Source organism: Pongo abelii, chromosome 4 (genome assembly GCF_028885655.2).
Source record: "Pongo abelii isolate AG06213 chromosome 4, NHGRI_mPonAbe1-v2.0_pri, whole genome shotgun sequence".
Taxonomy (NCBI): domain Eukaryota; kingdom Metazoa; phylum Chordata; class Mammalia; order Primates; family Hominidae; genus Pongo; species Pongo abelii.
Window position 1 is genome coordinate 74,045,724 of NC_071989.2, and position 26,967 is coordinate 74,072,690.

Genomic DNA, 26,967 nt, shown 5'->3' on the forward strand with positions numbered 1-26,967 from the left:
AAAATCTCTTGCCATCTGTATACTTCAGCTTTTTTGTGTCTAGGATGAAGATGTCAACACTCAGCATCTCACTACTTCCTTAGTGATGTGAATGAAAACCAAGGAAATAACTTTAATTCAAAATGGCCTTTAAAATGCCAAATCAAAAGGAATTAAATGATCTGCTGGTATAACTTCTTACACTTATAATTTTGATTATGAATTTTAGAAACATTATTTTTTGCCTTACTTAAACTATTTTTCTGTGATGATGAAACTGAGGCAAAGAAGGAGAATTAATTGCCTTTTCATGGCCAAATAATGCTGTTTAGTCTAGGTCTTTTGGTAAACACATTTCTTCCCAAGACCCCCACCCAAATACTTTGTCTAATCATTTGGAATGCTATAAGTTGACATTAGTTTTAAACGAAGAAAACAACTCATCACTGGCATTAGAGTAGATATCTTTAGCATAATAATTAGTGTCATTTTATCATTAATTTTCACAGTTTTAATCTTTAAATTGCTAATGTAATTTAACAGTCATGAGTTGGTTGTAGTATATTTTGAATATAAAAATAAATGCCTTCTAAGCACCTGGTAGTCAGCACTGTCCTGGGTTACAGATTAAAAAAAAAAAAAAAAGCACCTGTTAGTGTGCCTACTCATATTAATCCTAAATCTTTGCATCAGTTTTGCATATTATATATGTTGAATATAGACACAATGTATAGATGAGAAAACTGAGGATCAATGAGGTTGACAATTTTCCAAAGCTATACTCAAGTGCCGCTTTTTCCATGAAGCCTTAAAAGATGAGGAAGATTTTAGTAGACAGAAATAGGGGAAAAATACCATTTTAAGTAGTGGAAATGGCATGAACAAAGGAGTATGTGTACTGAATCTCAAAGTATGCCAAGGTAATTATGACTAGTATGTTTTGACTGAAATTTAGAGTAACTGTAGAGGATATGTGGGGGATAAGTTGAAAAAAAGTAGTTTGAAGTTAGGTCATGAGAGAGACTTAATTACTTAAGAAAGAAATTAGTGCATAATTCACTAGGATTTAAGGAGCTATGAAGATCAGGGGAGTAGAACTGTAGGATTTGGGGTGTGTGTTATAAAATGAATGGAAGAAAGGTCAGACCAGTGGCACATAGACCAAGTAGGAGACTGTTGACCAAGTGAAGTCCTGATGGCCCAAACTAGATTGCTGTCACTAACCATAGAAAGGAGAAGACTTGATAAAGGAAAAAGGAAAGATGTAGTAAGTAAGCGAGTGATAACTAGAAGGTGGGCTTGACAACCAGCATTGTGGTAGCTTTATCAGAAATAGAAAAGAGAGGAATTAGTTGGTGTTTGTTGAGGAGCTAACATTATCAATCTCACTTTTAAAATGGCAAATTTGATGCATTTGTGGTGTGTCTAGTGGAATTTTTCATCTGGCAGTTAGAAATGTCAATTTAATCTTGAAAGTGGAAATATGTAAATAACATAGGCTAATAATCTTGATTTTATATGTTGGGTGCATTAAGACAGAGAGAATTGCAGTCCTGAGTGTGGATGAAATTTATAGAGAGGAAAAAGAAGGTTGAGAAGCATCTAATTTTGAGGATCAGAAGGTAGAAAAGTAGAACCAGTGGAAGCAGAGAAAGAATATCAAAGAGGTAGGATAAGATCCTAAGTGTCATAAGACACTCATGACACTATTTCTGAAACAGCAGAGGGGCAAAGTGGGGTAAGATGTTCATCAAAGTTGGATTCTTTTCAAGGTCTAAGTTACAATCTAACCGGAAGCCATTGAAATTTGTGATTAGGGGGTCATAAGTTACTTTTGAGAGAGCCATTTAAGGAGTGTGTGGATTACAAGTCAGGTATTAAAATGGGTGGATAGCGGGTTAAATGAAGACACTAAGAACAGTTTAGAAATCGTTGCAAAAAAAAAAAAAATGGAAAGGCCAAAGGTGTGGAAAAATTGAGGGAAAATATTGTCACTTTACTCACAAATGTTTGGCATTTATACTTTACCCCAGATCCTTCTCTCAGCTCTATCTTTCATTACTAGTTACCTTGCCCCACTTTAAATTATTTTATACAATAGCCAAATACCTTCATGTTTTAGCGTGTACCCTGTTTTTCCATCTCTCTGTCTTGGTTTAGACACACTGCTTGGATGCGTCTTCATTCTGTCTGTAAATAGCTAATTCCTACTTATCTTTCACATCGCAGTTCACATGCTTCCTCTGTGAGGCCACCTCTTATTTGTCCTGCAGTACTCTTTCCTTCACTGAATTTCAAAATGCTTCAATCATTTATTTGTCATGGAAGTTGCTGCTTTTTATTATGTACTGTTTTTATTATTGATGTACATGGCTTATATCCCTCCTTGGAATTTAGGCTCCTTGATCATTTTCTCAAGGTGTCCATGAAACAACATGGAAAGAGCATAGACCTGGAGTTCAGATAGTCCCACTTTTAATTTCTAGCTCTGTCACTTACTCACTATGTGACTTCTAAAAAGGTGTTTATTTGATCTTCATAAACGTCAGCCTTTTTACCTATAAAATGCCTATATCACAGCTCATTAAAAAGATTATTAAGGGATAGAGGAGGTAACTGATTTATAGAACCTAGCAAAGTGAGGTTCCCTTCCTTAATCATCTTGATTTCTGTGCCAGTACCCAGAATGTTACCATATAAATATTAAGTGCTCCAAAAATTGCTAAATGAATTAGTAATTTCTTTGCCAATACTAAATGTATAAAGCTACTGTAATTTCTAGGCTGCTGATATTTTATTGGGTTTTTTTTTTTAAGAAATTCTTTTTTCCATTAGGGAGTAACTTATTGCAGATTCACTAGATAAAAAATATATTCACTGCAGAAATATCTGGTGGATAAATGCTGATGTCATGCAAACCATATTAAAATTCAAATGAAATATAACTGTGAGGAAAACAATAAGTGGCTTAGAGTTAGTAACAGTTTATAAAAGCCATTTTTTTTTTTTTTTTTTACGGTTTAAGCAGAGACTGGGCTTTGAGGAGGCCAAGACAGTGCTTTCTGGACTCTAAAGTAAGCCCATAGTTTGGCAGTATATGGTGACATATACTCCAAGCTTACAATTTTAATTCTCATTTGAATATATTTAAATATATTCTGATGCCAGTGGATAGGATGATGTTCCAGAGAATGTAAGACTGGGAATCCTAAAATTAGACTGTGATCTAAAAATTGGTTTAAAAACTTGCACTTTGTTTCAAGAGTTATGGATTCCACAGTACTAACAAATGGTGTTGCTTGAATAGTCTCAAAGATTTTGACAACATTGTAAATCTTCAATCACTTGAAACATTTAGCATAATGAAGCAAGTTTTAGTAATCTGTATAGACCTACCCTTCTCTGTCTCACCTTGTCATTTTTGAGTTTTTATTCATCATTGCTCAGTTTGTATATTATATGGCTACATTAATAGTGTGTCTAAATCTTTGACTATTTAAGGATAGATTTTTAGAAGTAAGCATTATGCATTCATTGCCCTCTTAAAATGATGAACAGAGTTGTTTGCTGTATATAGTAGAAATAACATCCATTTATAATAAATACTAAAGAACTATGCCCATATGACAGACAGCTCTTAACAGTGGTGCTATTTTAAATAGATGACCTAAATCATAATAGCTACTGTTTGTTGAACATGTCTTGTGTGCTTAATATTTTACATACCTTACCCCTAATTTATAGTTGAATAAACTGAGTCTCAGAGAAGTTAAGTAACTATTCTCAGGTCACCTGGCTAATAAGTGATAGAGTTGGCTTTTAAATCAATACTTTCTGAATCCAAAGTTAAGTCTTATAATAGCTATGTTCTACTCCCTCTACAATAGTATCGTAAACAGTCTATATTTTCTTTGCCTCATTCTTTGTGTACTTCAAATTATTCTCATAACTAGTTTGTCTACCCTAGAAATGCACCATTTCCTCTTCAACTCTCAAAATAATCTGTACCTCAAAGACCTTAGTGTTTGGAAAACATCATCTAAATGACTGAATTACTTACCAAATTGAAAGCTATACAAAGTAGCATAATAAAAAGACAGGAATGTTTGGTGGAGTAAATGGAAAATGTGTTTGCTGTTCCCTGTGCAGCGGCTACCCAGTTCCATTTTTATGTCATGCCAAGTAAATATGGGATATCTACAGTTTATGTTCATATAGCTTTAAGAAATAGGAAGTAATTGTACTTACCTGAGAACACATAATGAGAGCCTAAACTAGGCATTGATGGTTAAAGTCAAGAGGAGCTGTTATATGTGAGAGAGATTAGAAAATGGTGTACTTCAATACTGATTCAATGAAAGGAAAGGGAGAAGAGTCCAAGGGAAATTTAAAGTCTGGTCATTCAAAAGATTATGGTTCCATGATCAAATAGAGACTTCAGGAGAAGGAACAAATTTGGGCAACAAGGAGAGGATTTCAGGTTTGCACATAAAGAATTTGTAATTATGTTGAGATGTCCAGCCTGCTGTTTCTCTAGAGTTGAGTCCTTGAAATGAAGCTAGTCTCAATTGAGATTTGAAAACTGGCACAAGACAGGGATGCCCTCTCTCACCACTCCTATTCAACATAGTGTTGGAAGTTCTGGCCAGGGCAATTAGGCAGGAGAAGGAAATAAAGGGTATTCAATTAGGAAAAGAGGAAGTCAAATTGTCCCTGTTTGCAGATGACATGATTGTATATCTAGAAAACCCCATCGTCTCAGCCCACAATCTCCTTAAGCTGATAAGCAACTTCAGCAAAGTCTCAGGATACAAAATCAATGTACAAAAATCACAAGCATTCTTATACACCAATAACAGACAAACAGAGAGCCAAATCATGAGTGAACTCCCATTCACAATTGCTACACAGAGAATAAAATACCTAGGAATCCAACTTACAAGGGATGTGAAGGACCTCTTCAAGGAGAACTACAAACCACTGCTCAAGGAAATAAAAGAGGATACAAACAAATGGAAGAACATTCCATGCTCATGGGTAGGAAGAATCAATATCGTGAAAATGGCCATACTGCCCAAGGTCATTTATAGATTCAATGCCATCCCCATCAAGCTACCAATGACTTTCTTCACAGAATTGGAAAACACTACTTTAAAGTTCATATGGAACCAAAAAAGAGCCCGCATCGCCAAGTCAATCCTAAGCCAAAAGAACAAAGCTGGAGGCATCACGCTACCTGACTTCAAACTATACTACAAGCCTACAGTAACCAAAACAGCATGGTACTGCTACCAAAACAGAGATATAGATCAATGGAACAGAACAGAGCTCTCAGAAATAACACCGCATATCTACAACTATCTGATCTTTGACAAACCTGAGAAAAACAAGCAATGGGGAAAGGATTCCCTATTGAATAAATGGTGCTGGGAAAACTGGCTAGCCATATGTAGAAAGCTGAAACTGGATCCCTTCCTTATACCTTATACAAAAATTAATTCAAGGTGGATTAAAGAGATTTGCTGTAAGTGTAAAATGCACACTGTATTTTGAAGACAGTACAAAAGAGAGTGTAGAATATCACATTAATATTCTCTATATTGGTTTTATGTTAAATTGGTAATATTTTGGATATATTAAGTATGTAAAAATTAATGTTTCCTTTTAGTTGTTATTTTTTATTTTTATTTTTTTTTTGAGACGGAGTCTTGCTGTGTCACCCAGGCTGGAGTGCAGTGACGCGATCTCAGCTTACTACAGGCTCCGCCTCTCGGGTTTGCGCCATTCTCCTGCCTCAGCCTCCCGAGTAGCTGGGACTACAGGTGCCCGCCACCCCGCCCGGCTAATTTTTTGTATTCTTTTTAGTAGAGACGGGGTTTCTCCATGTTAGCCAGGATGGTCTCGATCTCCTGACCTCGTTATCCACCTGCCTCGGCCTCCCAAAGTGCTGGGATTACAGGCGTGAGCCACCATGCCCAGCTCCTTTTAGTTTTTAAATCTGGCTACTAGGAAACTTAAAATTGTATGTTTATTAGTCTGTTCTCATGCTGCTAATAAAGACATACCCAAGACTGGGGTAATTTATAAAGAAAAGAGGTTTAATTGACTCACAGTTCTGCATGGCTGGGGAGGCCTCAGGAAACTTACAATCATGGTGGAAGACACCTCTTCACAGGGTGGCAGGAGAGAGAATGAGTGTCAGCAGGGGAAATACCAAATGCTTATAAAACCATCAGATCTCATGAGAACTCACTATCATGAGAATAGCATGGGAGAAACTGCCACCATGATCCAATCACTTTCCACCAGGTCCCTCCCACAACACGTGGGGATTATGGGAACTACAATTCAAAATGAGATTTGGGTGGGGATACAACCATACCATATCAGTATATGTCTTACCTTAAATTTCTGAGTTAATCTACACAGAAATTTGTAGAAGATAGTTACAAATGCAGGACCATTAATCAAGGCAAAACATCTACATTTGGAAATAACCTATATAGGAGTGATAGTTGATGTTATGAAATTAGATTAAAATGCTAGTGTACAAAGTATAGAGATGAGAAAAATGTCAACAATTATAATATGGGAAGAAAAAGAGTAACCAGGAGAAGAATTGGAGATTCAAAATGCTAAAATGGTATATAAGCCTGACTGGGATAGAATTCTAAGAAGAAAGGAGAAGGAAGGAATAGTTAACATCATTGAATGATAGAGGCCAAAAAGGAAGAGGAGGAATGAGAAAAGGCCATTGAATTTGGTTGATATAGAAGCAGTTTCAGCAGACTGTAAGAGGGATAGATTGCAAGAGATTAAGAAGTTAGAGGTTAATAAAGCAGACTGTATATGTAAACTATTCTTTCAAGAATGAAGTCCATTTGTGAAGATAATAATCACTTGATTTGAGCCGAGTCCAGAGAAATTTGAGCATGTTTGTTTGCTGAATAAAAGGATCAGTGAAGTGGGAGTGTTTGAAATTGTAAAAGAGAGAAGATAATTTCTATAATAAGATCCTAGAGCATTGGATCCCAAACCTGAGTACGTACTGGAATCACCTGGGGATCTTGTTACAAGGGCAAATTTCCAGGCAACATTCCGCATCTAAAGTTATTATATTCCCTGGAGGTTTGTCTCCCCCAACATGTTGCTAGCAAGTTCTTCCAGGTGATTATGATGTATCCACAGGACAAACAAGGAACTTATGGGTGCTGATGAGGTCATCAGTGAAATGACTGGTCATAGCATCCAGTTTGGATAGATAGCCAATTAGGGCTAGAATGGGGCTGATGGACCATGAACTACAGTTAAGGAATTGGCTTTCATTATTATGGGAATACGTGCAAGCTTAGTAGAAATGAAAGGCTTAAGAAGTTAAAAAGGTAGTGGATTTTGATCACTGAGGGAACTTTCAGAATTCAGGATCTTGGAGGCCAAGCAGATGCAAAATGTGGCTATGTGTGTCTGATGTGGAAAAAAAGATAAAAAGAACTGAGTTACGCACATCGTAAGACCCAGCAGTTTGGTAACTAATACATGGCAGTGGTAAAAAGGTATAGGATTTGGGATAAGTAAAGAAGCACTAAAGGTTCAATCAGATATGTAATTATCTAGACTTCAGATTCCACTAAACCTTGGCTTGAATATCTTTGATAAACATTTTCAGAGTGGAGTGTCTGCTTGGGTTTATAGCCTTTGAATTTCCATGATTCACTCTAGATTTTGTTGAAAATACAGTGGGTACTTGACCTTCATAGATAATATATGCACAGTTTTGATTAGTCACAAGTAACCCTAAGGATTTATGATAATGAGTAGTTAATAATTCTTTGCAAGGCATGAATTTGAATCTCCTGCCCTAAAACTGGCATGGAGAAGCAAGTCACTTAGCTAGTGCCTTGTAGTGAAGTCAACATTTAGTTCTAAGTTTGTCTTTAACACATGATTATATTAATCATCAGACCTCACCCTGGTAGATTTAACTACCAGGAAATTAAAAGGAAATTATATGCCAAACTGTAGTATTAAATTAGTTAAAAACTTGGGTTTAAAAATCAAATGAGTTAAAAGTTTTTAGCATGACACCTACCATGTAATAATTACTTAATAAATGGTAGTCACTGGTACCAGTTCAGGAGTTCAACCATTTTTGAAGCCAAATTTTTTATGTATGTCCATGCTTAATGAGTAATATTTATATTAAAAATTTTGTTTTGATCCAGTATCTCCATACATTATTAAACTGAAACTAGAATGTTAAATTTGTTAGTGAATTAGGAAGATAATGGGTCATTTATCACATATTTGATAGGGGGTATATTTTATAGTAATTCATATTGTTATTATGAAAAAATTAGAACTCTTAAAATCCTTTAAGTGTATTTCTATGGCACAAGTATACATACAGAGAAACAAAATAAAAGAATTACATTATTCACTTTATTTTTCTTAGATGTAGTATACCAATGATTCTGTTTTTGCTAAACAGCTTTTACTCTCAGTATATTATATACTTATATAACTCTTTTTGCTTTATAGTGAAGAGCTCAGAAAAGAAGCAAGACAATTAAAACGGGAACTCTTAGCAGCAAAACAAAAAAAAGTAGAAAATGCAGCAAAACCAGCAGAAAAAAGAAGTGAAGGTAAGGGCATTTATCAGGCTTATTTTTTCACTTGATACTCCTCCTTCTCTGTTTTCTTAGCTCCTCCCTGCCCTCTCCCATTTTCATCCCTTCCCTTCTCCTTTCCTTCTCATTTTTTCTTCCCTCTTTCTTTCCCTCCTTCTTGAGTTAGGGTGTGTGTGTGTGTGTGTGTGTGTGTGTGTATGTTTAATACTTTCTTTGAACAGTTAGCCAGGAAAATAAATTTCCACCCAGGAAATTTGTCTGAGAAGTAAATTCAGTGCAAATGGGATTGTAACTATTGTTCTTAAGTAACCTTCATGAAAACTAACAGAATACTTGAAATCTAGCCTAACTTAAAGGTTGCCATAGCATCTAACTAGATTAAAAGTGCACACGGGTGGAACGTTTATATATATATATGTATTGCATATTCTTTAAAACATTTTTAAAAAGTGTTTGAGCCCTGTGGTTGGGACTTAGGTAAACATTCGTGTGTTGGTTTGAATAGTATTAAATACCTAATTTTGTTTTTTGTTTGTTTTTTGTTTTTACTCTTATGTTAAGACGTAGACAATCTAAAGTATTGATAAAGCTGATCAAAATAACATCTTGCTGTTTATACAGGTTAACTAGCTTCTTTGTTTCACTAAGATTTTTATTAAGCTTCAAAAAAAAAGCTTTTTCATTGATGATCTTTAATTTAGTTTAAAATTGTTTCAGCTGTAAAGCATGTAATGTTCAGTTTCCAAAATAACAACTTGGAACCCACATCTGTTTTCTTTTTACAGTGACAAATTGTATTGTACATTCAGTGAATATGATCAGAAATTTTATTCAATTGCCTCTTATAATGTATACTAAGTTTGATATAACAAATTTGCTTGTACATATATATTCTATATTTTTATGCTTTTGAAAGCTTGAAGTGTTTTACCTACTAGATTCTGTTAACAGTCACTGGAAGTATATTAATGAATAAAATGTAGCATCTAACCTTAAAGACTACACATTCTAATACAGTGGCACAATGTTTGGCCATAGGTATTATTGTTGTTTATTTTAAGTAGCATGAGTAATACCACATAACTATTTAAAGGGCATAGTTCTCAATTCTAAGATTATTTGTACAAAATCCCCAATGACTATTTTCACAAAGGCAGATATTATACATACTTCATGAAGATTTGAAAGTCACTGAAGTATATATTTGAATGAAACATTATTTAAAAATTAACTGAAGTATAATAGCACAAATAATAAACAATTTAGAAGAAGGGATAAACTTATTTGTGACTAGATCATGAAGGCAAAATGTAACCCAGAATAGAAACAGTATATTAGCAATAATTAGATTTGAAACAAGTACAGTCAGGATTATTTTATTTTTAGGTTTATAAGTAATTTTCTTAGAAGACTGTTTCTTGTAATTAAAAGTATTTTAAATATATGAAAATAATTTCAACTAGAAAGGTCTTTCAACTAGAAAAAATAAAATATAAAACTTAAATATTTTATTTGCTTTTGAGCTAATAATTATTAGTACCCTCATGTCTTAAACACTATGCTGGATTAGGAGTGTAACACTGTGACTTATAGTTACGATCTAGTAGGAGTGAAAGAAATGCAATAGGTATACTATAATAGTGCCATACAGGTAAGGCCTATATTAGACATAAGCAGTGCTAAGTTTATCTATTTGTCTCCCTTTGAAATAATAAATAGTTAGGTAAAGACATTAGTCTTAAAGACTGATTTCTTAATGCAAAAGAGAAGATTCTTAACAGAGCTCATTTCAGTCTGCTTTTATTTATTTATTTATTTATTTACTTACTTATTTTTTGAGATGGAGTCTCACTCTGTCACCCAGGCTGGAGTGTGGTGGCACGATCTTGGCTCACTGTAACCCCCGCCTTCGGGTTCAAGTGATTCTCGTACCTCAGCCTCCCAAGTAGCTGAAACTACAGGCATGCGCCACCACACCTGTCTGATTTTTTGTATTTTTAGTAGAGACGGGGTTTCACCTTGTTGACCAGGCTGGTCTCGAACTCCTGACCTCAGGTGATCTGCCTGCCTCAGCAGTGTCAGAATGTTCTGACACACATTCAAGGATTCCTAAAATTTTACTTTGTTTCCATAATGCTATGTAGTGAGAAAGCTCATGGTATCATTTTTAATCATGAGGAAAGAAGAATTTCAAATATAATGTAGTATTTACTAAAATCACACATTTTTCATAATAAATTCATAGTCAATTTTCTACCATTGTAACAGCAATACTTGCCAATTTTAAAAGATCACAGTAACTTTAGAGGAAATACAATTCTAAGAAAAAGGTAATCCATAATGTACATCATAGATGGTTCTAAAAAAGAATTTTGCTAAGCATTCTAACAAAATACTGATAATAAAACATAATAAAATATTGCTCCTAATAGCACTCTAACAATATTAGAATCAAAATCAAATGGTCTACTTAGTGCCCAGCTCTTGGTTTCTAAAAACAGTACTCCGATTAGAGTAACCACAGCTCCTCAAAGAAGTGGTTGATTGCAGGTCTGGAGAACTGAAAATACAAGATCAGCTGGAAGTGTCTTGTGGTACCAGAAAGTAAGAAAGTGCTCAAAGGATGGGGACAAGCTAAAAGGGCACACAAACCAACCTGAAAGAGCTACCAATGGCCAAAGCTGGAAAAATTTGAACAAAATAAATAATAATAGTTTCATATAATTAACTCTATATATAATATAGCTAATATAATTAACTCTATATAGTATAATAAATAATATAAACTATATAAATAATTTGTTTAAATATAAATATATAAATAACATATATTATTTATTATTATAACTATAAATGTCAACATTTTATAAATAATATGTATTTTGGGATTATAACACTATATAATTTACATTTAAATATAAATATATAAATAACATATATTATTATTTATTATTATAACATAAATGTCAACATATATAAATAATATATATTTATAAATATATTAGTGTACTTATAAATAATTTATAAATAATATAAATATTCACAGCACATACTGAAGTAAGGATGTAAATAACAGAAGAGAAAGTTCTTTCTTACAGAATTCCAAGTAATTAAAGTAGCAATCAGAGAACTAGAAAGGCACCATTAGAACACCACAGTAAATAATTGTTGTCAATAAGCACAGTAAATAATTGTTGTCATCTACCATCTACCAATAGATGCTAAAGTTAGTAGAGAGAAACTTGAAGAGAAACAGAATATTTGTATAGTGTCAAAGTATTTTCTCCTAAATATTTATAAAACTCAAAGGTAAAAAGAGTAACTTTATAGTACAGCAACTCAGCAGACACTATTTTAACCAAGGGATCGAGGTAATATCACCAACAATAAGACAGAAGACATTGTGTTACTCCTGATATAATGCACTGAGAAGGAATACTACTTCTGTGGTAATCTTCCCAAAAATAAATAATCATAATTCAATTAGAAAACATCAAACCCAAATTGAGAGACATTCTACAAAATATCTAACCAAAACTCTTAAAGTGTCAAAGTCATGAAAGACAAGGAATGATTGATGAATTGTCATAGATCAGAAGAGACCAAGGAGACATGGCAAATAAATGCAATTCAATCCTAGATAGAATCATAGAACAAAAAATAAGGATATTAGTGTGGAAAATGGTGAAATTCTGATAAGGTCTGTAGTTAGTTAATAGTATTGTTCCAACATTATTGGCATGGTTTTGATCACTAATCTATGGTCACGGAAGGCCTTAACATTAAAGGTATATGGTAACTGTATTATTTTTGCAACTTCTGTGTAAGTCTAAAATAATTTCAAAATAAAACAATGAAAAATAAATAAATGGCACATTTTGAGATGAGAAAATACAATATCGATCAAATGACCCAATTTTGGGGGAAGCTAATTTTAACAGTCATTTGGATTTAGAGAAAATCCAGTTATTTCTATATGATATAAGGAAAGTTAACAGAAAAATAATTACTAATATAATTCTTTTTCTAATTATGGCATAAAAATATTTTCACATGGTTAACAATCATAAAAGCAGATTGAGGCCGGGCGCGGTGGCTCACGCCTGTAATCCCAGCACTTTGGGATTGAATATAGAATTTGCAGTAGGCTCAAACAACCTAATTTAGGTAAACAAAAAATGTAGTGTTTTACTTTAGATACCAGCAATGTCAAAAGAGATGTACTGCAGGACAATCCTGTTTACAGCCTTGGAGTGTCTTTAGTCCCATTGTAAATCATCGAGGCCTGTGCATAAGGTTGTTGTGGGGGGTGGTAGGATAATAAATTTTGAATAAGATTGATAGTTAATTGGATAGAGTTGGTTTCCTGTCCTGGCTCTGTCAGGTTCCTTAATAAACTATATAATCCTTTTCATTAAATCATGTCTCTAAATCTTTTCCAGATTTCTTTAAGTTTCATATCAAAACCAGTACCAAACTGAACATAGTCACATAGAGATGACAGGTTTGGACATATTCTCTAATCAGCTTTAAAGAGATAAGGTGTTAGGTCCTCTTTCAAAGTTCTAAGCAGACAATACCTGCTCTATGACTGGTGCCAGAAATTAGAGGAGAAGGGTCAGGCTGAGCTTGTAAATCAAGAAAGAATTTTAAAGCCTTTTCATGAAACATATCCCTGAGGTGCCTAGTACCTCTCAAGTTGCACTGGGTTATTTCACATTTCTTCAGACTATCTTTTTAATACTGGATTAAATCAGACTAGAGTCCCTCAGGCTTGATAGGTTGTGAAAGTATATAGTTTTTGAATACTTTTCATCTGGCTAATATATAGTATTAAACTAGCTTGGTCTTAGTTGGTATAAGAAACAAAAACCCTCTTTGAGTGTTAGCTCTGTGTTCTACTTAATACCATATAAAATTTTCTTATTGAGCAAACTGGTTCTCTTTTCCAAAGCAGTTAACTTTCTTTAGGTACTGTTGAGTAATTTTTTTTTCTTGGAACCCAGAAGTATCAGACCTATTTTTCTTCATAGTCTACTCTTAATCTATGTGCTAATTTTTACTTTATTTACGTAAAGTGAAAGTATATTTGCATTTGACTCATAGGATGCATCTCAGGCCAGCCATCATTTTCTAGTTCTTCTTACTTTGGGCATAGCCAATAATAAATTGATTATCTGGTTTTCTAAGCTAAAAACCAATTAAAGAATAAAAGTGAGGGAGCATATACTCTAAAAGGGTGAATTTTATGGAATGTGAAGTATATCTCAATAATTTAATAAATAAATAAACAAGCAAAAGAGAAGCCAGAAAAGGCACTGACCTGTGGACCTTTCTAGCCCAGTATTTTATTGGGCTAAAAACAAATTTTTTTTAAGTGTGAGAGAAAAGCACGGCTAGAGACATTCATTCATTTTGGTAGCAGCAAGGGGTGATCGCCAACCAGCTGACACAAGGTCAGGAAACACAAGAACATAAGAGTCAAATATTATGGAAATACTTGTTAAACATACTTTACTCTGAATGTGTATATCTTTAAAAGATAAAGTTATCCCTACCTATTATAATGGCCCGGATTCATTAAGAGAAGTTTAAATTGTATTTATTATTCTTTAATAAGATAGAGAATGGGCAATGATTCCAACCTAATTAGTTAAAAAAATTAATCATTTTAATATCAATTAAAGATAAGGTTCTCTTATCTAGACTATTCAATTGTGTGGAATACCTCATTTCCTGAAAGTCCTGGAAAAATAGAGCTTTATTCTGTAGCTAGGACAGTCGTCCTCCCAACTGAAATTTTCTTGAACCCCTTACTACCTTTAAGTGCTAGAAACCATGGAATATTTTAAACAAGATATCTTTCAATAATATAATTTCTTAAATAGTAAAGATTTTTAAAGGTCTGTAGCAAATGTGAAGATGTACATACCCTCACAATTACATCAAGAATTTAATCTTTTGGTAAAGTAAATAAGAGATGATCATCTTTAAGAGTCCATAAAGTACTTTGTTCTTTTTTAGAAAATCTATCTCAAACTTTCTTCCAAGTCATAATTAGTGAATCTTGTTGAGCTTTACTTTGTGAACCCTACATTATAGGCATATTTAATTTTTATGAGCAATAAAAAATAAATTCTAACCAATTCACATATTTTTATGTCTTAAATTCTGGGTCATCTTGCAGACCTCCTAGTGTTGCTTAGGATACTTTGTTGTTGCTGTTGTTGTTGTTGTTGTTGTTGTTACAGAATCTGTCTCCGTCTCCCAGGCTGTAGTGCAGTGGTGCGATCTCAGCTCACTGCAACCTCCACCTCCTGGGTTCAAGCAATTCTCTTGCCTCAGCCTCCTGAGTAGCTGGGATTACAGGCATGCACCGCCACACCTGGCTGACTTTTTTATTTTTAGTAGAGATGGGGTTTTGCCCTGTTGACCAGGCTGGTCTTGAGCTCCTGACCTTAGGTGATCCGGCTGCCTCAGCCTCCCAAAGTGCTGGGATTACAGGCATGAGCCACCACGCCCAGCCCATCTGTTGCTACTCTTATTAAGAACCAATGTATTTAGGATATCTCTCTGCATCCCTTTGCTGTCTTAACACAGTTTTCTAATAACCTTTCTTTCTGGCCTGGTGGTTGTAATTTCAATGTTGAGAATTTGACAAGAGCCTTTAGCTATATTTTTAGTAACTGCAATTTGTCCTCCTATTACTAATATCTGTGTCATTCCTGACCCAGTAAAAATAGATTGCTTAATTCATACAGGTAAATATTAGTTGGGGGTCATTACTGTCTCTTTATTTAAAAAAAAAAGCTGTATTTCTTACATTATAGAAGTAACATTTATTCTTTGAAAAATATCAGAAATGTAGAAAGGCATAAAGGATAAAAAGGAAGGTTACCCCATAATACTTCGCCAAAGATAACCAGTTAACTTTGTAATATTTATTTTTTCTGGACTTGTTTCTTTTCATGCTAGAAACACACGTGTTTTCTTCCCCATAATGTCATTTTGTTATAATTTTGTTTATAATATGCCTTTTTAAAAGAATGTTTATATTGAAATTGGCCAAGAATTCTTAAGGGGGCAACTTGCTTTAGGAGTATGTCTTAATTCTCTTACATCACATAACATGAGATATAGAGGATGATGGATGTAAAGACCATACAAATGCAGTTGAGACATGAAAAATTCCCACTATTTCAGCTCTAGGGTTTAGACTATGTAGGAGCAATGATAGCCAGGGACTACATTTCCATTGCTGATGAGAATTCTCTATATCTCTCATTCTTTAAAAAAAAAAAAAAAATCATTTAAAAAGTCATTAAAATAAATCCTGAGCTCATGTTGTGGTCTGTTACCTCTTTCTCAGCTGGCCACTAAAAATTCTGCAAGGAAAGAGTATATTCAGGTTAGGTATTTGGAGCCTACATTGAAATAATTACAAATTTGTCCACTCTTGGAAAGTAGAAGAGGTGAAGGGTATGTGTATGTGTGCTTGCACATGTGCATGTGTGCATGCGCACACACACATGTGTTTTATTGTTTTGTTTTGTTTGGATATTTAGATTGTCTCAAGAGAGGAACTAATATGATCATTAAAAGTTTGATTATAACCAGTGTTCCCATTTGGGAATGGAGTTGTTAACTTTTCCAGACTGCTGTCGAGACCTTATTTTAAGTAAGATGTTTTCCTTTTATGTGACATTTTCTGAGGTTTTGCCAAAAATGACATCAAACATATAATTCATTTGAGTGCTGAGTTTCTTCAACATCTTGCAGCACTTAATCAAATTTGGGAAAGATATTCTTTTCACAACTTTATAGTGTAAACCTGTGAATATGTTGCATTAAACCTTACTTTGGATAGTTTAATCTGCATGGTATTAGGTTGATTTTTAAAAAATGATTAATGCAATATGCTGATAGTTTTTAATGATTATATTTTCAAATTCTTCACATAAACTCCAGGCAGATGGTACAGTTGCAGCTTTTGAGTATTAGTATTTTTTCACACAAAACTCAGATAATCCCTAAATTATATTAATAGCTACATTAAACAATTTGAAATGCCAGAAAGAACAAAAGGAATACTGAAGTTCTCAGAAAACTAACAAGATGCCCAAATATTGAGAAATCATTGAGAACCTATTTTGATATACAAAAATATTTTAGATTTTTTAAAGAAGACTATGGCCACGCCAGAATGTAAGTTTGTTTAAAACATTATGCTGCAGTATGTTAAAATGTGAAAGTAAGCTAGCCTTAACGAATGTCTTACTCATTAGAAACTCTGATCTTGGGTGTGCTCTATTTGTATTTGTTACTTCTGTGCAATAATCACAGTCCTGAAGGGATCATCTGGGCCAATCCCTCCTTTTTTTTTTTTTTTCCTAGATGGAATCTCGCCCTGTTGCCGAGGCTTGAGTGCAGTGGCACGATCTCGACTCACTGCAACTTACTCCTCCCAGGTTCAAACGATTCTCCTACCTCAGCCTCCCGAGTAGCTGGGATTACAGGTGCCTGCCACCATACCCAGCTATTTTTTGTATTTTTAGTAGAGACGGGGTTTCACCATGTTGACCAGGCTGGTCTCGAACTCCAGACCTCGTGATCCGCCCGCCTTAGCCTCCCAAAGTGCTGGGATTATAGGCGTGAGCCACTGCGCCTGGCCCCTGCATTTTATATATATATAGGAAACCTAGAGCTTGCCAGTTAAGGTGCTTACCCAATATTACAGAGCAAAGTAATAGAACTAGAACTCAGGATGCTTAGATTTGTGTCCAGTGCCCTTTCTACTACTTGTTTTTCAATGTGATCCAACCTTGAGTGGATGTAGTCTATATAAAGTTTTAATTGGTATTTATTAAAATCTACTTTGGTTTTGGCTAGACTAATTATTTCTAAAACCCCCCTAGACAAACTTAGAGTCTTTTGGAGAGCACATTATTATCATAAACCTATACCTTTTTAAAGATTACACATGTGATTTGGGAATGAGTGACAAAAGATTGTTATGTAATGGAACGCATCAATTTTTGTCACTATGGCAGCCTAGGAGTCCAAACTGATCCCCTCACTAAAAACAACGAAAAATGTTGGATATAATACAAAAATATCTTTTGATACGTTCCTATGACTTGCAAAAATGCAAGGAATACTTAAACCAGGGAATAAGTAAAGGTATGAACTAAGATAAGTTAGTGGAGCACCAGGTCAGGCTTTAACCCTAAGGACATTTGTTAAATTGAGTGAGCTGGAACGTTGCTTTTTGAAATCTCACAAAGTTCATGGAAGTTAATGTAAAACTTAAGGTTTTCCCAAGGTAGGGAGGGTCTAACAAGACTATTCTGTGTAGCTGAGGGCCCAAAGGAACACATCCTTAGTGGCAGGAATAATTAGAAATAAGCAGGGTCACCTCATTTCCATCAGTGGACTACAAGGGAAATTACCTATCTTGAATCATGGCACAAAATATTTGGGAGCAAGAGCATCTCTTGGGAACTCTAGCAACAAGGCAGCCTTCCCATCAGTTAGGAGTCTAAATTCACACTGCCTGAGTGGTCTTCAAATCTTCCAGCCAAGAATTTAGTTGCAATGATAGTCTTGGAGAAAAATATGAGCAATATGTGTTCACAGATAATATGTGAACACCCTATACAATGTAACAGTCTCCTTATGCATGAGAGAAAAATAGGAACAGCATCTATAGCATATGATGTGTAAAAAACTGCTTTAAATCTGTAATAAAAGACCAACAACCTAACAGAAAAAAAAAAGGACCAGAACGCAGAAAATTCGTATAAGAAAAAATTTGAGGGACATCATGGTCACTTTCAAGTTTTGACAATTATGAACAATTTTGTGTGGAATAACAAACAATAAAAGAATTTATTTGGAAATGGTCCTCGATCTTAAGTGCCTGTAGAAGCCTGATACAAACAAATATAAATTTTTCCTGGAGAATCCTACTATCATTCACAGTCCTCAAGGAAAGTATAAAAAGAAAAAGAACAGCTCAGAAGACACATATGCACTGAATTCAGACATCCTGACCAAAAGCTAGTAGAAACATCAGACAACAGAATGAGATCCACAAAAAGTTCAGATTTTATTCAGACACTAAATGTTAAGTAAGTGTGTGTAATATATTTCAAGAAATGATAGGCTTGAAAGTATAAAGAACACGTGATTTAAAAACAAAGAAGATATAGAAATGAAAAATATAATAGTTAACATTAAAAACTTGATATATTTTATAGCAAATTTGACACAGCTAAAATGAACATTAGTGACTTGAAAGATAGCATTAAAAAATTATGTAGAACTCAGCCCAAAAACAGATTGGAAACCTGTAAGATCTAATAAATGTCCAATCAAATTCTAGGAGGAGACCAAAGGGCAAATAGAGGCAATATTTGAAGAGATGATACTGAATATTTTATATAACTAATGAAAAGATCAATTTTACAGAATGAAGAAGTCTCCCCAAAACTGAAAAAGGATAAAGAAAAACAAATTCAGTCCTAGATGCATTATGATAATACGTCACAGCATTCAACACAAAGAGATCTTAAAAGCAGTCAGAAAAGATATTACCATTAAAAAAGCAAGAGCTGATTTCTCAACAGCAACAAGTGAGGACATAAGGCAGAATCTTATTTTCAATGGACTGAGGGAAATGTCCTTCAGGCAAACAAAAGCTGAAAGACATTGCTACCTGTGGACCTTCACCAAAGGAAATTCTAAAGGATATACTTATGGCAAAAGTTAGGTGAGCCCAGATGTAAGACCTATAATACAAAGAGTTAGGAACATGGAAAGTGGTAAATATATGAATAAATCTAAATAAATATTGAAGGAATAAAACAATGATAATAATGTCTTATGTTAATGGGTACAGCATACCAGCATGGCACATGTATACATATGTGACTAACCTGCACATTGTGCACGTGTACCCTAAAACTTAAAGTATAATAATAACAAAAAAAAAGAAAATGTGGCACATAAAAAAAAATCTTATGTTAAATAATAAAGGTAAAATTAAAAATACATAACAACATAGTATATAACTTTGGTGAGCAGGTAAAGGGTGCTCGGAAAAGCATTCTACGGCCCTTTTATTGTTTGGGAAGAAGGTAAAGACACAAGATAAACTGTGGTTTTTAAGACATTAATTATACATGTTAAAATTTTTAGGGGAACTACTAACAGGATAAGAAAGGGTCTTAACTTCCAAACCCATAGAGAAAAAGATGGAATTAGGAGGAAAAAAAAATCAACCCAAAGGGGATAAGAAAGGAAAGAAAAAAAAAACGTGGACTGGCAAGATATTTAAAAAAAAAGAAAGAAAAAAGATGGCATAAGAGATAGGAGAAATAAAATGCAGCTGTGTCAATAATTGTAATGAAATAACGCAAAAAGTCAAATACTTCGCCTAAAAAACTACGTTTGTTAAACTGGGCCAAAAAAGAAATTCAGTGCAACTTACGTGAGAAACATCTTCAAAATATTGGACAATCAAGCCAGGCATGGTGGCTCATACCTGTAATCCTAGCACTTTGGGAGGCTGAGGTGGGTGGATTGCCTCAGCTCAGGAGTTCAATACCAGCCTGGGCAACACAGTGATAACTCATTTCTACTAAAATACAAAAAAATTAGCCAGGTGTGGCAGTGTGCACCTGTAATCCCAGCTACTGGGGAAGCTGAGGGGAATTGCTAGAACCCGGGAGGCAGAGGTTGCAGTGAGCCAAGATTGCGCCAGCCTAGGTGACAGAGTGAGAATCTAGAAGTAGAAATACCATTTGACCCACTGATCCCATTACTGGGCATATACCCAAAGGATTATAAATCATGCTACTATAAAGACACATGCACATGTATGTTTATTGCGGCACTACTCACAATAGCAAAGACTTGGAACCCACCCAAATGTCTGTCAATGATAGACTGGATTAAGAAAATGTGGCACATATACACCATGGAATACTATGCAGCTGTAAAAAAGGATGAGTTCATGTCCTTTGCAGGGACATGGATGAAGCTGGAAACCATCATTCTTAGCAAACTATCACAAGGACAGAAAACCAAACACCGCATGTTCTCACTCATAGGTGGGAGTTGGACAATGAGAACACATGGACACAGGGCAGGGAACAGGGAACATCACACACCAGGGTCGGTCAGAGATGGGGGATAGGAGGAGGGATAGCATTAGGAGAAATACCTAATGTAAATGACAAGTTGGTGGGTGCAGCAAACCAACATGGCACATACATAATTTGTTACCTATGTAACAAACCTGCACATTGTGCACATGTACCCTAGAACTTAAAGTATAATAATAAAAAAAAAATTGGACAATCAAATCGTTGAGGCAAAATGTATTACTAGGCATAGAATCTCCACATAACACAGAAACTTCAATTTACCAGGAAAATTTAATAATCACTAACTTGCATAGACCTAATAACATAAACTCAAAATATATGAAGCAAAAATTGATAGACCTAGAATAAGTAAGCAATTCCATTATAGTGAGAGATTTTAATACAGTTCTCTCAGTAACTGATTAAACAAATGTAAAAATTTAATAAGAATGTAGAACATTTGAACCACACAATTAACAAGTTTGATATAATGTACAAAGGAATATTGCTTCAGAATACATATTATTTTCTAGCTCTCTTGAAACATTTATAGAAAGTGGCCACATAATGGACCATAATATAGAAAGAAAATTTTCAGAGGATTGTTTTCAAACAGACTACATCTTCTGACACAATGCAGTTGTTAGCAATTAGAGTTACTGATTTCCAAGTATGTTAATGCAGCCATAGCAGTACTTGTAAGCAGTTATTGCATTAGATACTAATATTTCAGGAAATTACTGTAGAAGTTCCCCATGTAAAGAAGCCTTAAAAAAAAATACAAAACGCAGACAAAATTAGCCCAATGAAATAGAAGGAAGACAGGAATAAAGAGCAGAAATCAGTAAAATAGAAAACAGTTTTTAGAACTGGGTTACAATAGTTAAAATGACCAGAAGTATAACTTCTTAAAACTTGCACATAGTAGATAGCCAGAAAATTGATTTGACTTTGTTGTATCAGACATTTGTCACTTGTTTTTTCCCAGATGTCCTTCTAATGCAGAGAAAGCAAGATCTAGTTGCTATGTACAAGGAGTGTCATTAGTGAAATTTCTATTAATGGTGCTAGTTTTATTAGCTACAAAAGTTGCTGTTAAAAAAGAAGGAGGGAGAGAGAGGCAAGCAGATGGATAAAGACTCAAAAAATGCCATGTTTAAATAAGATTGAGGATTATTTCTCTCCTGCAGAACAATTCAGGGTGAGCACTTCAGGACCAGCAGGTATTTAAGGACCCAAGTTTTTTTCATTTTTGTCTTTTTGCCATCTCCTGAGGTGTTATCATTGTCTGCATGATTCAACCAGACCCACCTCCATGCCTATATTCCAGCAATGGGGAAGAGGAAAGAGCAAGTACCAGACTGGTGACTTCATCTTTAAGGAGATGACCCAAAAGTTGAACAAAGCACTTTCACTCTTATCATATTATACTGAAATCACATGGCCATACCTAACTGTAAAAAAGGCTGAGAAATAAAGTCTCCAGTTGGGTGTCCAAGTGGCTGGCTAATTAAATATCAAGGATGGGAGATACATGGGATTGATTCCTTTACTAAAAGGTAAAAGGGATGACTGAATTCAGGGAGAAAATTACTAGATTCTGTTATATAATATAAACAAAATCCTAGGAAGAACCAAATAGGCAGTAGTCCATTGGGTCAGGAAAAGCTTGACCAAGTATCTGAGCTATGTTTTGAGAAATGAATAAAATTCCACTGCAAAATGAAGGGCAATAAGTATAACAGTGGTTGGAAAGGTGCCTGGCAGACCAGGAGCCATAGATTCATCTCTATATGCCTAATACTTTACATAGTAATGGGCAAAATAATAAGCATTCAACAAACATTTGCTGAAGTAATGAGTGAAACTGGCTTTTGCTTAAGTGAATAATCACATTATTTGTAAACTAAGGAAAAAAAGAATAACAATGAAAAGACAATTTTTTGAGTATGAATCTATGACAATACGAAGAGCACAGATGCACATTTAAATAATGGGCAAAGTTTCAGATAAGAGCTATGAACATATTATGAAACAGGACAATGTAATTTGGTGGTATGTAGCAGAAAGGGCCCAGTCAAAAGACAGAATCCACAAACAAAACTTTTGAACAGAAACAAAAACATTTGTAATAGCTTTATTGAAGAATAATTTAAAGTGAACTATTTGACATGTTTTGACATATGTCTATACCTGTGAAAACATCACCACAATCTAGATAGTGAACATGTCCTTCAAGGCCCAACATGTTCTCATGCCCCTTGTTAACCCCTTCTCTGATCCCCTGGCAACCACTAAAGTCTTCTATCACTATAAAATAGTTGTATTTTCTAAATCTTATTTAAATGAAATCATATTCTCTATGTACTTTTTTGTCTGACTTCTTTCAATCAACATATGCATTTTCAGATTTATCCATGTTGTACATATCAGTAGTTTGTTCCTTTTATTGCTAAGTAGTATTCCATTATATAGGTATACCACAAGTATTTTATAACCATATGCTATTATTTTGCTTGAGCAAATATCTGGAAATGGAATGGCTAAGTCATGTGATAGGTGTATGTTCAACTTTTTGAAAACTGCCAAACTGTTTTCCAAACTTGTTGTGCCATTGTGCATCCTACAAGTAGTGCTTAAACTATCCTGTTAACTCCATATCCTTGTTAACACTTCGTGTGGTCACTTTCTAATTTTAGCCTTTCTAATAGTTTGCAGTGTTACTTTGTGATTTTGATTTACATTTAATTAATAATGATGTTGAGCATTGTTTCATGTGCTTATTTGTCATCCGTATATATTCTTTGGTGCAGTATATATTCAACTCTTTTTATCCATTTTTTATTATGTTGTTTGTTATTTACTATTGAATTTTTAGACTTCTTTATATTCTTTGGATACAAATCCTTTATCAGATTTTTTTATTCTCTTAATGGTGTCTTTCAAAAAACAAAACTTAAATTTTGGGAAAGTCTAACTTATTAACTTGGTTCATTTTTGAATCAAGTTATTGGATCTAAGAAATCTTTGCCTGACTCAAACTCAAAAAGATCTATGTGTTTTTTTTTTAAGAAATTTTGTAGTTTTAAGATTTTACATTAAGATTTGATTCACTTTGACTTAATGTTTATATATACAGTCACACATCCCTTAACAATGGGGATACAGTCTGCGAAATGTGTTCCTAGGTGATTTTATCGTTGTGCAAACACCATGGAGTGTTCTTACACAAAGCTTACCCAAAGCTAGATAGTATAGTCTACTATACACCTAGGCTATATAGCGTGGCCCAAGCTTGTCCAATCTGTGGCCAGTGGGCCACATGTGGCCCAGGACAGCTCTGAATGTGCCCCAACACAAATTCATAAACCTTCTTAAAACATTATGACACTTTTTTGTGATTTTTTTTTTTTTTAGCTCATCAGCTATCGTTAGTGTTAGCATATTTTATGTATGGCCCAAGACAATTCTTCCAGCGTGACCCAGGGAAGCCAAAAGATTGGATACCCCTGGTATAGACTATTGTTCCTAGGCTATAATCCTGTACAGCAGATTACCGTACTCAATATTGCAGGCGATTGCAATACACAGGTAAGTATTTGTGTATTTAAACATATCTAAACATAGAAAATGTACAGTAAAAATATGGTCTAAAAGAGATCGAGACCATCCTGGCTAACACGGTGAAACCCCATCTCTACTAAAATACAAAAAATTAGCCGGGCGTGGTGGCGGGTGGCTGTAGTCCCAGCTACTTGGGAGGCTGAGGCAGAATGGTGTGAACCCGGGAGGTGGAGCTTGCAGTGAGCCGAGATCGCACCACTACACTCCAGCCTGGGCGACAGAGCGAGACTCCGTCTCAAAAAAAAAAAAAAAAGATATAAAAGATAAAAAGTGGTATACTTGTATAGGCACTTATCATGAATGGAGCTCACAGGACTGGAAGTCACTCTGAGTCAGGGAGTGAGTGGTGAGTTAATGTGAAGGCCTAGGACATTACACTGCTGTAGGATTTATAAATACTGTACATTTAGGCTGCACTAAATGTATTTAAATTTTTTTCTCTCTTTAATAACAACTTTGGCTTACTGTAACTTTTTTACTTTATAAACTTTTTAATTTTTAACTTTTGACTGTTTTGTAATCACACATAGCTTAAAACACAAACGCATTATACAACTGTACAAAAATATTCAAAAATATTTTTTCTTTATATCTTTATTCTATAAGCTTTTTTCTACTTTTAAATTTTTTTTTTCCTTTTAAAGTTTTTTACTTAAAAAGAAGACAAAATCACACAAAAGCCTAAGTCAACACAGGGTCAAGATCATCAATATAACTGTCTTCCACTTCCACATCTTGTTCCACTGACAGGTCTTCAAGGGCAATAACATGCATGAAGCTGTCTTCTATGATAACAATGCCTTCTTCTGGAATACCTCCATACAGACCTTTCTGAGGCTATTTTACAATTAAAATTTTCTTTTTATAGGTAGGAGTACACTCTAAAATAACAATAAAAATGTAGGATAATAAACATATAGTCATTTATTGTTATTATCAAGTATTATGTACTGTATATAATTGTATGTGCTATACTTTTATAAAACTGGCAGTGTAGATTTGTTTACACCAGCATAACTACAAATGCATGAGTAATGTGTTGCTCTACGAAATTATCATGGCTACAGTGTCACCAGGTGATAGGAATTTTTCAGCTCCATTATAATTAATCTTATGACACCACCTTTGTGTTTGCAGTCCATTGGTTACTGAAACATTGTTAAATAGGGCATGACTGTAGTGCAAAGTATGGATCGAAGTACACATATTTCCATATTGATGGCTGTTTGTTCTAGACCATTTGTTGAAAAGACAATCCTTTCCCTACTGAATTGCCCTTGAACTTTTGTTGAAAATCAATTGCCCATATACACATGGGTTTATTCTATATATTATATATGGGTCTATTCTGTCCCATTCATCTATTTATCTGTGTTTACAGCAATACTAGTATCTTGATCACTATGGTTTTATAAGTCTTGAAGTCAAGTGTAAGTCCTCCCACATTTTTTAAAGTTGTTTTGTCTGTTCTAGGTCATATGCATTTCCATGTGAATTTTAGGATCAACTGATCAATTTCCACAAAAAAAAAAAGCCTGCTAGAATTTTGATTGGGATTACATTGAATATATAAATCAATTTGAAGAAAATTAACATCTTACTACTATTGGGTAGTACCACTCATGAGTGTGTTATATCTTTCCATTTATTGAGGTCATCTTTAATTTCCCTGAGCACTGTTTTGTAGTTTTCAATGTAGAGGTCTTGTATATATTTGTCAGATTTCTTCGTAAGTATTTTACATTTTTATGCTACCATAAATGGTATTGTCTTTTGTAATTGATAGACTTTTAGTCAGGAAACAACAAATGATGGTGAGGATGTGGAGAAATAGGAACACTTTTACACTGTTGGTGAGAGTGTAAATTAGTTCAGCCATTGTGAAAGACAGTGTGGCAATTCCTCAAGGATCTAGAACCAGAAATACCATTTGACCCAGCAATCCCATTACGGGATATATACCCAAAGGATTATAAATCATTCTACTGTAAAGACACATGCACACGTATGTTTATTGCAGCACTATTTACAATAGCAAAGACTTGCAACCAACCCAAATGCCCATCAGTGACACACTGGATAAAGTAAATGTGGCACATATACACCATGGAATATTATGCAGCCATAAAAAAAATAATGAGTTTATGTCCTTTGCAAGGACGTGGATGAAGCTGGAAACCGTCATTCTCAGCAAACTAACACAGGAACAGAAAACCAAACGCTACATGTTCTCACTCATAAGTGGGGGTTGAACAATGAGAACACATGGACACAGGGAGGGGAACATCACACACAGGGGCCTGTTGGGGGGTCGGGGCAAGGGGAGAGAGAGCATTAGGACAACTACCTAATGCATATGGGGCTTAAAACCTAGATGATGTATTGATAGGTGCGGCAAACAACAATGGCCACATGTATATCTATGTAACAAACCTGCACATTCTGCACATGTAACCTACAACTTAAAATAAAAAATAAAAATAAAAAAAGAAATTGATAGACTTTTAGAGGAATTTAGACTTATAGAAAAATTAAGCATAGAGTTCCCACATACCCTCCTTTCTGACACCCCTCACAGTTTCACCCAT

The 26,967-nt window shown here is 34.5% G+C and overlaps 1 protein-coding gene and 1 long non-coding RNA gene across 4 annotated transcripts in view; one reads left to right on the forward strand and one right to left on the reverse strand.

Moving 5' to 3' along the window:
- LOC129059683 (uncharacterized) overlaps nt 1-7,301 on the reverse strand; it is a 51,968-nt gene extending 44,667 nt beyond the window's left edge. The window contains exon 1 of one of the 2 annotated variants that reach the window (XR_008525701.2): nt 7,029-7,299. This is a non-coding gene — a long non-coding RNA (uncharacterized LOC129059683). Of the gene's footprint in view, nt 1-7,028 lie in introns of both variants that reach the window. The other variant, XR_008525702.2, reaches the window with a different exon arrangement.
- The window catches only part of CWC27 (CWC27 spliceosome associated cyclophilin), a 255,598-nt gene that overhangs the window by 108,071 nt on the left and 120,560 nt on the right, over nt 1-26,967 (forward strand). For both annotated transcript variants that reach the window (NM_001132784.1, XM_054555097.2), the window contains 1 exon segment: nt 8,518-8,621. In NM_001132784.1, the coding sequence (NP_001126256.1) occupies nt 8,518-8,621 (104 nt within the window).